Below are 14,127 nucleotides of genomic sequence, written 5' to 3' on the forward strand. Positions count from 1 at the left end.
TCGTTGACCCGATTAAAAAAGTCAACTCTCCCTATCTCCTCAAACAGAGCTATTTCTCCTCTCTCTCGTCGCCTCTTCGTCTTCGTTCTCTCCCCTCTCCCTCGTTTCCATGGCCGATGCGGCGGAGGAGAAGAGATCGAGGTTCGATGACGTGCCAATGGAGGAGGAGGAAGCAAAAGCTTCGTTGTTGAAGGAGATCGAGTCTCCCTCCGACGATTCCGATTCCAAATCCGTAAGAAATCGCACGCTTTTCCTTGTTCTAGGGTTTGATTTTGTACGATGATTGAGACTATGGTGGTTATATTAATTTCATGCTCAACACGATTTCAAGTATAAGAAAGTTGTGATTTATGTGGTGTTATGCGTGCTTGATCCTTTCTTTCATGCCGCTGCTCGTTAATTTGGCATTAGATTCTAAGTTCATTATTTAGTTTATCATGTTGCTGAAAAATTGTGTGGAAGCTCCACATTGTGTGCATTTTTGTACGTCTTAATATGGTTAAATGCTCTTAGTATTTGTCAATAATATCAAATAAGCTCAGAATTATGTCTAGTTCAACTTGTATTGCAATAAAACATGTAGCTGTAAATTACTTGTAGCTCAATTACGCTGAGATTGTACATATTCCAAACTTGTACTTCCAATTCGTTTCCAAATGTTGCTTGCTTTGTATGTTTGAGCCATGCAAATGTTGAAGCCAGTAAAGCTTTTTCTTGATCAGTTTTTGGAGATTGCCTGCAAGAGCTCAGGTAAAGTTCGGCGCTTTGCTGCAGGAACAGAAGCAAGGTTTGCACTATATAGTATTAATCGCAAATTAACTGCCGGCACTCTTCCCGCCTTGTATATTGAGGCCGTCAAGGAGGGGGAGGAACCGGTGATTTTTGGTCCCAGGACAGTTTTGGTTAATTATGGCCGAGGTTGGAAGTTGCAGACAGTTACTGAAGAAGGTATTATAGGCTAGTCTTGATCTGTTGGAACTTGGAACTTCACTTACTTTTATCAACAAACTGGAACTTAACATGCTTGATTTTTTGTGAAGTCGGCGACGAAGATGCAAGAGGAATGCAGTCTACATCAGTCAGTAACAAGGTATGTTTTTTCATAGAAGAAGTGCTACTACGGAAATCATGAAAGGTCTCCTTAAAGGCTGTTTATACGTCAGTAATCACGCGTGGTGCACAATTACTAGTTTACATCCTTGCCCTGAGGCGCTTTGGGGGCCGCATAAGGGTTGCCCTAGTATTACTCTGTCTATAATGTTTTTCTTTTTGGGTTTGAATCTAGGATTCTGCTGAAATTTTAATGGAATCCGACATTTTGTTTGCTTTTTATTTTGCAGAAACCACCTGAACTCCAGTCTATGAAGAAGCCTAGTGGCAGGTTAACACTTCTGACTTATATTGGGAAGATACTGCTTACCTTTGCCTTCATGTTCCTTCTTGGCGGAGTATTAACTATGTTCCTAGAAACTCTTCCGAGCTTACTCTTATTTGCAACATCTTTATAATTCGTCTGTTGACTCAATGCTCTTAACAGTTTTCTGTATAACTAAATTTTCTCTGGATATTGCAGATACACGATTTATGTCAATCTTATATTTTTGTACTTCTTGGCCAGAAACTCACAGTAATAATATTGCAATTGGAATCTGAACAAGGTGTTAGATAATGTTAAACCTTGGTTGTTTCACCTTTTATCTCTCTTACTTTCGACAGGAAAGTAATCTATGAACTGTTTAAGCTGACATTAAGGTTTCATGTCCTTCATCATCTTAATGTTGTTTGCCCTGGAATCTGTATCATGGTTCATGACAGAGGGTATCCAAATCCTATTGGATACCTAAGAGTAATGTATGTCTCTAACAAGTTTGTAGGATTTTATCTGTTTAACACCAGTGCAACCCAACAGGGCCTATTCCAATAATTTTTCGCTATATTTCAAAAGCCACCCTGCACTTTAGGATCTTTGTCAATAACTCCCTATACATCAAATTTGATTTTGTTTTTGCATTATATTTTAGTCCAGTCATAAATAGCACCAAACATTTGGGATAACTAATAAAATGTGATACGAACATTACCTTTTAGTGGCTGGATGAAGATGAGAGCTTAGTTGTGTTCTTGTTCAGAGAGTAAATATCAATGTTTTAAGGTTAGAAATGAATTATAATTCAAACAAATTAAGGTGGTTCAAAGACTTTTCCCTTTATATTTTTCTTTAGGTTTTTCTAAAAATTTATGTATAATTTATGTCTCTTAACCTACAAAAAATTGTTTACTTTTATGCAGAATTGGTCATTTTATTGCAAACCAAAAAATGCGAAGTCTACAACCAAAAAAGCAATCGGAATCCTACAAGGCTACGATCCTTTTATCCAAAGGTCACTACAGTTTAATTTCTAGCCTCTTTTTGGTTTTAGTTTAAAAAAGAAGAAGAAAAAAGAGAGTGATAAAATTCACAGAGTAAAATGATCTTTGGATGAGAGAGTGTGTAGGATTACAGCTCATTTTGGGCTGTAATTAAGTTTATCATTACTCATGCAAATCCTAACTAAACCCTAAGCTACTAAAAATAATTTGTGAAAAAATTAACAGCCGACTAATAACACTCAACTGATCAAGCAAAGTCATGCAACATTATGAAAATCCAACGAATTAAGAGGCGTTTGGTTCACAGTAAAACGAACTGAAAAATTATTTTTAGTATGATACCAGTTTTCCGCTTGTTTGGTTTGATGTAAAAATATTTTTTCGTAAAAATATTTTTATAGATTTGGAAAAAAATTGAAGTTTACAATTTTCGCTATTTTTCGGCAGAAAACGAAAACTCACGTTACGTAAAACTTTTTTCATTTATTTTTTTTCACTGAACCAAACAGATGTGATTTTTTTTTCCTTTCAATCAAACAAATATTGATGAAAAATTACTTTTTTTCCTACAAATCAAATACTACAAGACGTAAAACTTATTTTTCACGATTTTACTTTGAGCCAAATGGACCCTAAACTTGAGACGAGCTTTTCGCTATAGTTTGTTCGGCTCAAGCTTTTCTGAATCATGTGAGTTGCTTTTTAAACATGTACTGTTTTTTAGGAGTCTTTTTTCAGTATCATGTGAGTTGCTTTGGAAATTTCCAAAGCCTAGATGTTTATTCAGGCAGTTAATTGAAAGGGTTGAATATTTTGTTGTCAAATCCAACTTCGTTTCTAGGCACCAAAAAATAGAGATCTCAATTTTGCCGCTTCTACTTTTGATACACGAAGAAGTTATTAACAACTAAAATATATATCACACTATTTAACAATTATGTCATTTAGTTTTGGTCTTCAATTACTCCATAAAAAACGAAAATACAGGTCCACCTTAATGGAAGGTATATGATGCCAACTACTCCGATAAACCATGTCGAGTTAATTAATTAACATTTTTTCAATATTTCACAACACATATTAGCTGAGATTCTTCTTGAAATTAAAGTGTTTTAGCATGATCACATGTTGACCTGAGGCCTAAACAAAAGAACTCATCTACCATTGGTTGCTAATAGTTTGTTGTATTTAGGAGGAACACCTCTCATCTAACTCTCTGAACTGAATTAGACAACTAAAGATGCATATATATGTTGGTAATTAAATATACACATTGCATCATCTAGCTCCTAACCTTGTGCATCTTTAATATCTACAAGTAGGGCATTTTAAATAGAGCCTATTGACTTGGATCTCCAAATAGTTAAAAAAAAATTTAGTGGTCCCTTAACCACTCAATGAGAAAAGTGGTCCTATGGGACAGCATTCAAACCTTTGTTCTAATTTAATCTACCAATTTATAACTCCACGGAATGAGTTCTAGGAATGCGAATTTTTTAGATGGTAGACAATTGTCAACTAGTGTTTCCACTAATATATAATTAAAGGTCCCTTGATACGTATAGGAACATTTTTTTTTTTTTTAATACAAGTGATTAGATGTTCATCAACTTAGCATGATTCTGCATCAACAAAAGAAGTAACATGAGTATATATGAATACTAACATGCTAGAGCTACACACAAATATTGCTACAAATATAAAAATATAGTTATACAATAGTGACTTACAAACATAGTTTTCATAATGAAATAATGTAACCATCCAACTCATCTCCCTCACCAAAAGCTCATAGACATTTTCTGCTGCAATGTCACACCCACAGAAACTGCATCTAGTTGATCAACTGATGATCAGCAGGCCAGAACTCAGCTTTCTTAACCTTTGAGATGCTCTCCAAGACCCCCATTGGTGACACATGGCCCATCACAGTGACCCTCTTGGTGTCCAGATCTATGCTAAAGGATGTCACCCCTGTCATTTTTTTTTAATGAAAAAAAATAAAGTGATGATGTTAAATAAGAAAAAAAAATCTCAAAAACCACCTATCTGTATATATAATTCACTTACAATTTACCATCCTATATATGTGTTCTGTTTTAGTTTCGTACGTATCTTTCATTAAATAGCGATAGTAAAATACTGTATTTATAAATCATAAGTTAGTAAATTATAGCACTTTATCATTTTAAGATTTGTACTTTACACTATACTTTGTTATTTATAAAATATACCATCAATTTTGTTGCCATGTTTAAAACAAAAACCACATTTTAGGGTAAAGTACTGTATCTTTGAACCATGCATGGAATAGTAAACTATAAATATTAAATAATACTATACATTGGGTGATTTTTTAAATTTTTTTTGAAAAAAAAAAGAAAAGAGGAGGAAATTAAAGAACTCTCTTAGTAGTTCCAGAAGAGTACTAAATATATTTTGGTCTATATACCTTCCATTTTGGAGATGTGTTTCCTTACTTTTCCTGCACACCCTTGACAATGAATAGCAACTCTCATCACCACTACCTATCAAATAAGAAAGAAAGAATAGGGAGGAGTGAAAAAGGAAATTAAACTAGAATAATTTGTAGGGGATGAAGACAAAGGAACAGGTTAATACTTGGAGGAAAATGTGAACACCAAAATAATTAACCATAGAGGAAGGGAAGGAGCAATATTTGTTAGTGGGCCACTACTGTTCCTCCACTTAAAAAAGAGAACTTGTACATAGTACTACCATTGTCTTGATAATTGGTACTATGTATACAGATCCACTTGAGCCATTTGGATTCTCCTCCTTGTTTTTCTTTTACTACATGTCAATTACCACACAGTTAAGTTTAGCAGGAAGCTTTTATGGAGGCTTTTATCTCATTAATCTCACAGTTTGTAGTATGAGTTGTTTACATAAATAAATTTCATGAACTTGACATAATGCTGTACTGTTTTGCCCTCTCTTGATTAGAATGATGAAAGGGCCTCTTTGGCCAACTAATTAATTAGCTACAAAATTTCTTATTGTGTGCTATACCCGAAGTAAAGTTTTAAGTTAAACGTTGTACATATTTTGGAGGTTTATAATCGACTTATTTCACATTAATCCGCAAGAGTACATTAAAAATGCATAATTTGTTTTGTCAATTACATAATTGGCTCTCATCTGCTTCTCGAGGTAAAAAAGCTATTCTACGTATGAGCAGCTAGGCACCAAAAAGAATATTGAATGATGCAACTTCATCCAATTTTGAACTAGCATATATGTAAGACACAGCGTGATTTTCTATTTGCATTTTATATATAATTGGGGGCAAAATTAAGAAGATCCTAGCATGTGTAGTAGCTTTAATTCACGAATTAACAAGTCAATTCATTTGATTAACCTAGCTTATTAATCTCCTTTAGTTAATTTCCACAATATACTCCATAAAACAATATAAAAGTTACATGAAATACAAATATATATATTTATATATACATAGAGAGAGAGAGAGAGAGAGAGAGAGAGAGAGAGAGAGTTTAGTTCCTCTACTATTAAAAGCACATGAGCATCTATATTTGTAATTTTTTAAAGCACTAATAAAAGAGACTTAAGGTAGGTAGCTTACTTGAAAGACATGATCAGCAGTGGATACAGGTTCAAGAGGAGGCAGTACGACATTAGCATTGTTTGGCTTTGGCTGCTCCCTGCTGATTTCCTTCTTCGTGAGCATGGGGAGTGTGACCGCCGACCGCCTCCGATCATGACCGGGGCCGAACCTCCGCGAGTCGGGCAGCCGAGAGTACTTGAAGTCTACCAGGTGCCGCGAATTCTCGATAATCTTCCTATCGGCCGCCCTCCTCGTCGTCGTGATCATCGTCCTCGCGTCGCACGGTATGCAGACCGCCGTCGACTCGTGCGACCGGCATAGCATTCCATTGGCCTTCATGGATATAGAGAGAGAGAGAGATAGAAGAGAGAGAGAGAGAGGAGGAGGGGTATTGAAGGAGAGAGCTAGTTTTGTGGAGGTTAAGGATATATATAGGAATAGAGGGAGGGGAAAAGAGAGGAGGGTTCACTCTTTACTTATAAAAAGGAGGTTGATATGATGCTCTTGCTGAACCATCTAACTACCTTGAGTTCCAAATATATATGGCAAAATATAAGGTACATATATGAAGTAGCTAAGTTATATCAACTGTTTTTTTTTTTTTTTTGTTACTTAGGATAAAACTTTAAAAAAAAAACATGATATTAATTAGCAAATTCTTGACATTAGAGTTCGATGGTCCTTTGGGTCAGATGTTGATCTAAATATGATCAGTAACTGAGATTCAGAACCAAATTCTAACAAATTTTGATTAAGCCTAAATCAAAATTCAATTCAAAAACTCTACTGTAAAAATGCACTATGACAGGTAACATTTTCAACATTATATGTATTTTTTTTTCCCCTCATATATTCTTAATTTTGACTTGTGAAGTGGTTTATGTTAAGGAGATATATATATATATATATATATATATATATATGCAGGAACAGTGGAAGAGAGAGACATGCTTTCTTAATGACTGAGCTAACTCAGAGCGGCGCGGACTCGGCTCGATCGGCTCGGCTCGACTCGGTCACGTGATAGTGGGAATGAAATGACCATACTGCCCTTGTCATTTCGTTACCACAGTAGGGTAATGTACCGAGTGGGGTAAGAAAGGTAACATTGCCATTTTTCATTTTCACGAAGGGTATGGTCACGTGACAACCACTAAAATAATTAACTGGTTGGGTCCCAGTTAATTTATGAAGTGACTCAGTAATAAATGTCGAGTCGAGATAAAGTTCGATCGGTCCATTTCTCACCATTAATCGTGCATGAACTTTACGCGCGATCACGTTCCAAGTTTATATAATTTTCTTTCAAAAAAATAAATCAGAAGTATGTTTAAACTTTATACTCTAGATCAATTAGATTGTTTTTGCGTTAATTTTGAATGAACCTTCCAAAACTACCAATTTGAAAATCTTTAATTTTTCCATGATTGTAATTTTTTTTTCTTATGACCAATGACTAACAAAAGATTATAGATGTGCTGTTTACCTAAAATTATTCGTCAAACAATGCATCAGCAATTTTTTTATTATAGTTTCTCTAGTAGCTTTTCGCTTTTTGTAAAAATGAAGTTCTAAATTTCTCATTTACAAACATGCAACGTTATATGCAACGAAAAAAAAAAAAAAGAAGCAGCTTGAATCATCCTTTTTTCATTTTATAATTCTAGGGGCCACAAAGAGTACCTGATCAAAGGACAATATTAATTACCACGAAATGAAGATCAAGAGGGTCAAAAAGCTACAGGGGGGAATGGTAAAAAGTGGTAAGGATTCAGTTAAAGTTCAGTGCAATAACTGCAGTAAACAGAGGGAAAGATTCGGAAACTGCACTCTGAGCTCTCCCTGAACCCCTCTCTCGTATTGTGCCTCGTCCTACAGTTACAGATTTATCATTTCAGGGCAAAAAAAAAAAAAAAAAAAAAAAAAAAAAAAATCTCTAAGGAGCTTTTTTTTCTTTTTTTTTACATCATTAATTTCGATTGTGTAATCAATGTTACTTTACTTTCGCTTTCCTATATATATATCATGGTCTAATTTAGGATTATGTTACTAAAAACATCTGTTTTTATATTTTGAACCATCAAAAATATCTAAAATTGTTTTGAATATTTCTATAAGACGTCATAATTTCAAACCTAGTTCGAAAGAATAATTCTAAAACACAACACGCAACCTTCGTGACTTCTTTTGATACAAATAGAATCAATACTACAAAAAAATTTACGTAAATGATTATAATCATGAATAGTAATAAGTGAATCAGCATGCTATATATATATACTCCGGCCAGCTAATAGCCATAAGAAAAGGCTGAGATGGAGAAAAAAATTTTTGTCCCAGTTTTAGTTAATGGTCTTTTTACTGCACACAGGTGTAGTAACAAAATTCTTTTAACATCATAATGTAATTAATATAATATAATATTATCATTATTTTTGATTAAATTTTATGTACCTCTTACAATAAAGGCTTTTTCGATAGAGACGTGCATATTTGCATTGCTGGTACGTACTTAGCGGGCATGTTGGGCTGTGCATGGCAGGCGCAACGTAAAGCAGTTGGTGTCCGACCGATCACACGTCAAAATCACCTCCAATCCCCAAAAACTGGCCATGCTTTCCACTAATAAATGATGGGTGGGAGATCGATGCTGGGTGGGAGATCGATGCTTCTTCGTGTGCCCACAAGTAGTATCAGCCCCAGGCCAGTTCTAAGGCTAGCAAGGTAACTATAAACTTACCCTAATTAACTGCTTGTAGTAGGAGGGATCGAATGTTATTCATTAATTCAACTAGTTCTCTAAACAGGCTTAAGTGAATTAAACTACTCAACTTGGATCGCGTTCCAAATAGGCATGTTAAAGGATCGATCGTGTTAGTTTTTGCACGATTTGAGTGTAACAAAATAGTTTTTGAGTTTGAATCAAGTCGTAGCGGATTATTAAGTATTGGAACCCAATTCGAACTAGTTAGGTCGTGTAAAACTAAAGAAGTACCGAGAAGTGTACGCGCCCGTCCCTTTTGTTTCTTTATAAACCGATTTAGTCCTGTGAACTGAGCCGAGCATGACTTAACCTGTAGATAGCTAGACTCAGTTGGCTAAAGTCAGATTTATTCTGCTCCCTATCTAACCTTCAATTCAAGAGAATCGAGACAACAAAGCAATGTTCATAAAAACAATAATTAATCCAGAAAGAAAATAATTAATTCAATTGTTTGGATAGTAAGTACTAGCTGAATAAAGAACATCCAATCCCTCCCAATACAATTTCATCTTTGTAGTACTCATGAAATACTCTATTGTTTTGGGCTAAAATTTGGGGGGTTATATAATTTGGGGAACTCTATCTTTTGGATTCTCTTGGTGATGGCCTTTTGCTATTAATTAGGAAGAAGGCAAAAGGGAGACAGTGCCTGAGGTGTCTGAGGTGCCCATTCATGCAAAAGGACATGAATATCCCATGTCACACTCCTAAACGAGCCGAGCCGGAATGGGATAATTAACCAAATTTGCTCAACTTTATTTATTAATTACACCTATTAAAAATAACAATTGCTAGACATGGCCTGATGATTGTTATTTTTTAATCTGAGGCATGGCTTGGAAATTAATTAATTAACAGATGAGATAAAAAGGCAACAAATCTTTTTTACTCTTCTGTGATCAGAAGCTAAAGCATAATTCGAATAGTACAAGTAAATCACAAGTTCAAACAAATTTTTCAAAACCAAAGAGGTGGAAAACTCGCTACTAGATTTTGGTATTAATTTCTACATTGTTTTCTCTTTTTTTTTTTAGAGAAAGATAGCATACTACCCGCTTCATTTATTTTTTTTAGAAATAAATTTAGCTGGAAATGTGAAATAACGACTAGGCTTCGAATTTGGGATCTCAGATACCAACCATTGACCAAACCATTGAGATTCTAATAATAGAAAAATGCGAAGAGATAAGACCTGGATTTTGACCTTATCCGAATAAACTAGCCACAAATTTACATGACTTGTTTTTTTCCCCTCCTTATTGCATAATAATAGTGTTATTTACCTGTTGAGTCAGAGACTCAGAGCTACACGAATATGCAGTAATGACAGGGAATATATAGTAGCAGGGAGTGAATAGTGAGCCCATGCAATTACTAATTTTTTTTTGTTTCATATAACTTATGTCTTATGTCAATATATATATTACTTACCAGCTGCCAAAATTTGGCTCTTCCATGAGGTAGGAATGAAAAAAAAAAAAAGAAAAAAAAAAAGGGAATATAGTTTCACCATGGTATAATTATCACTGTATATATAAAAATTGACATGTTTGGGATATTATTAAGTAATACAATTAACTAAGAAACAAGTGTTTAGTGCTAATTAATGGATAGTAAGTCATCTTTAATAGATTCCTGACCACTTTTTTAAAAATAAAAATAAAAAATGACTTAACTGTTCTGGAACTTGAACTTAGCCCGCTAGTGTGGAAAGGGACTTAAAAGGATTGAATAAACAATTATTGTCGAGTACGTATTCCTGTGATTATAAGATATCATAGCAATCATCGCTTAATACAGTAGGTTTGTTAGTTAAAGCAACTTGGAAAAAAGTCACAACACTAATTGTGATTTGGTCAACTCTTTAACCCTTAATTAAGTTAATTAGTTGTAACATCGTTATGACAAGTACCAATCATATATAAAATAACCACAACATGGACGAAACACGAACTTTAATTAGATGTTTAATATTCTAATAATGTGAAAGATAGGATGATGCGTTACCTATGTATATACGGTAAAGTTAATGATGGAGCTAAAAGGATGCGAAATTCCTTCCAATGTTAATGTTTGGTAAAATTAAATTAATGCATCTTTCTTTTTTTTTGAGAAAAAAAAAAAGAGAGCACTAGTACTCAAGAAGATAGAAACTTCTAAGTTTTATCTTTAATCTTAAAAAAAAATTACAAATTATAATTTTTCGACAATTAATTCTATTCAAACAATACTTTTCACAAAAAAAAAAAAAAAAAACTAAGTATTTGTGCATGATTGGTCATTTTGGGATTGGTCCCCTGTGCCTTTAAACATCCATTTAACTTATCCTGTAGGGCTAGGGCTAAGGAAATGCAAGCTCTATATATAGGTTCAATATATATATGCATGCTATATATAAATATAGAGCGCAGCTACTATCCGTTTAGGAGGACGGATGACTTCGTCTTCCTAAATTATATTAGATGATAGAGATTTCAAATCGATGATCGGAACCGTTAAAATTGATCTAGAGTATTTATAACGTACGTCTAAAAACTAAATTTCATAAATTTTAAAATTTATTATCAAGTTCATTGAAGAGTTGAAAAATGAACGGTAAAAAAAAAATCTTGTGAAAATAGATGTTAGACTTTTACAATTTATGATTGGAGTTATAAAAAATTATCTAAATAGTATAAAATTTTTTTTTTCAAAAATTTAAAACTGTTTGGATAATTTTACACCATTAAACAGGCAAACGGTTTATACAGGCTGTCAAAAACGGTGATTTTGTGATTCTTTGAGCCCTACGTAAATAATTTTTAAAATTTTTAAAATTTAGTTTTTAGACACTTTAAATACGCTAAATTAACTTTAACGATTTCGATCATTGATTCGAAATTCCTATCATCTAAAACGATTTAGAAGGACGAAGATCTTCGTCTTTTTAAAAGGATAATAGCTTAATTCTATAAATATATATATATATATATATATATATATATAGCCCAATCATTCACCTTAAGTTAAGGAGACAAGAGGTAGTTACCACTGAGCTGCCCCCAACCAACTTTGGTTGGTTTTGGTGCTCCCTGCGTGCCCAGCGTCCCACGATTAACTGCCTTTAACAGTACTACTGATCTGCCGCTATAGTACTCCCGGCACCCCCATGTGAAGCTCTTACACAGCCTTTATTATCTTCACTCATCCTCCCCTCACAAGTTGTTTGCCACTTTGCGGTTCGAGTCAAGTTCAGACGAAGAGCATACTAACAAATTAAGTATGTAAATTTAGATTACATAGTTCGAGTCTAGTTCAGACGAAGTGCATACTAACAAATTAAGTATTTAAGTTTAGATTATATTAATCATCGTGCATCATTCATAATTAACCTGGCCTCTAAGGTTGTTTCACAGCTTTTCATGTTATATCTATTTTCTGGATCAGTCTTAAGCATAAATAGTTTCAGAATGTTGTCACTTTGCAATTTGCACTACAGAGACTCTCCCATATGAAGAGTGCACTAACAAATTAAGCATCAAAGTATGTATATATATCAACAACTGAGCACCATCGATAATTAACCCTCTATTAAGACTATTTCAAAGATGTTCGTATTATATCCGTTTTCGAGACCGGTCTTAAGCCTAATTAGTTCCAAAACGTTGCAAGTTTAATTTTCACGTTTGTCATTTATTAATAGTAAAAAGTGTACAAAATTTGTTGAACTATGAACCATTTGAGTCGACTATCCAACCTTTCAAAAATTTAATTTTATTGCCTAATTTTTTAATTTGTTTGACATTAATAAGTTGGTTGCATACTTTGACTTTAAAAATTAAACCATTGCTTACTTTAATGAATTTAAGGTGCGGAAATTGTGCATGAGATATACTACTTAAACGTGCTAAGACAAATGACAAACTTTAAAGTCAAAGTACTGAATCAAATCAAACAAATTGAAAGGTTTGATAGTAAAATCAAAATTTTAAAAGTTTAAATATATTTATAGCCGACTAAAAATGATCTATAGTTTATGCAAGTTTTGTACATTTAATTAGCTCAAATCAAACAAATTGAAAGGGTGGATAGTAAAATTAAAATTTTTTGAAACATTAGATAGTCCGTTCAAAATAGTCTATAGTTTATATAAGTTTTGGACATTTTTACGTTTTGTAATTAGCATAGTTCCTGCCTGTTGGTGGAAGCCTACAAACTAGGGGCAATGCATAAAATCTGGAAAAAAAAAACATTCCTAGTTTTTTTTTTTTTTTTTTTTTTTTTTTTCTGAGGGATAAGTAGCACCCTACCCGCTTTGTTTATTTCATTTAGAAATAAACTTAACTGAAAATGTGAATCAATTAGGATTCGAACTTGGGTCTCGGGTACCAACCACCAAGCCCTTTGTCACTTGCTCTAGGGACGGTCGGTAAATGTCTCTAGTTGTTCAACATGCAACCGGGCAACTCGGGCTTGATTTGGGCTGGGTTGAGCTTTAGCTAAAGATTGTAGGCCAAGCCCATTCTGAATTGTCCCATCATGGATTCATGGTTAGACCCACTTGTAGGAGCTGATCGAGCTCTATGTATTTTACTTGAATTATGTCCAATATTAAAGTAGGAATATAAGAGTAACAAATAATTACATAGTACAAGATGAATCATTTCTTGCTGTATCTGTCCCGGGCCCAAAGTTTGTGGTCCTATTTGTTTAATTATATTTGGCTTTTTGTACTGAGAATACATCCAAATCCAACACGTTGGTAGATGGGCGTGAGAGTGCTATGATGCTCTTCTACTTAGTAATGAACTCGCACAAAAATGGCGCGGATAGAGACCAAAGAGAGAGATAGATCGATAACAAGTTATAACTTAAGCCTTTCCATCATTACCGTAGATTACTCTGCCTAGTGAAAAAATTGTGTAATGATTTGAGTTTTTCATAATATTATCTTCATAATAAGATTCTAACACTTTGATGCACGTAATGTAAAAAATTTTGATTGATTTTATGCCGTCGACCAAATATCACGTAAATTTGCCAACACAACAATGCTTTATAAGAGATATTATGTTCGGGCAACCCAAGGCACTTCCTGTGAAAAAATAAAATGTAGTGTCACTATGTTAAAGATCAGAAATGCGCTCGCACTTTAAATTACTTCTTGATCAGTAGTTAGAGTTTAGTACTAAAATACTAACTACTTAATTTGGACGGGTCAATAAGCGCCACTATACACAGTAAGGCTCCCTTGGGCTCAAGTCCGATGATAACAAAATTAGGCCCAACCTGTGTTCGAACATACTCCTAGATAGCATAGATTTGTTGGACTGAGGCCCTAGTTTGCGACACTAGCCCAAAACATATATTTCTGTGGTCTATGTATTTACATAGGCCACAGCTCGAATACATATATTTTATATTT

General features: G+C 33.9%; 2 protein-coding genes across 2 annotated transcripts; one reads left to right on the top strand and one right to left on the bottom strand.

Moving 5' to 3' along the window:
- On the top strand, window positions 40–1,654 carry LOC109705574. Its single transcript, XM_020226315.1, has 4 exons — window positions 40–232; window positions 723–948; window positions 1,041–1,090; window positions 1,341–1,654. Exons 1-4 carry the CDS (start codon window positions 110–112, stop codon window positions 1,506–1,508), a joined length of 567 nt encoding a protein of 188 aa, XP_020081904.1. The 5' UTR covers window positions 40–109; the 3' UTR covers window positions 1,509–1,654.
- On the bottom strand, window positions 4,047–6,450 carry LOC109705582 (heavy metal-associated isoprenylated plant protein 5-like). The gene is made up of 3 exons (XM_020226327.1): window positions 5,978–6,450; window positions 4,823–4,898; window positions 4,047–4,344 (listed from the first exon to the last, which is right to left on the bottom strand). The coding sequence occupies exons 1-3, from the start codon at window positions 6,296–6,298 to the stop codon at window positions 4,205–4,207; spliced, it is 537 nt and encodes a 178-aa protein (XP_020081916.1). The 5' UTR covers window positions 6,299–6,450; the 3' UTR covers window positions 4,047–4,204.

Source organism: Ananas comosus, linkage group 2, assembly GCF_001540865.1.
Source record: "Ananas comosus cultivar F153 linkage group 2, ASM154086v1, whole genome shotgun sequence".
Lineage (NCBI taxonomy): Eukaryota > Viridiplantae > Streptophyta > Magnoliopsida > Poales > Bromeliaceae > Ananas > Ananas comosus.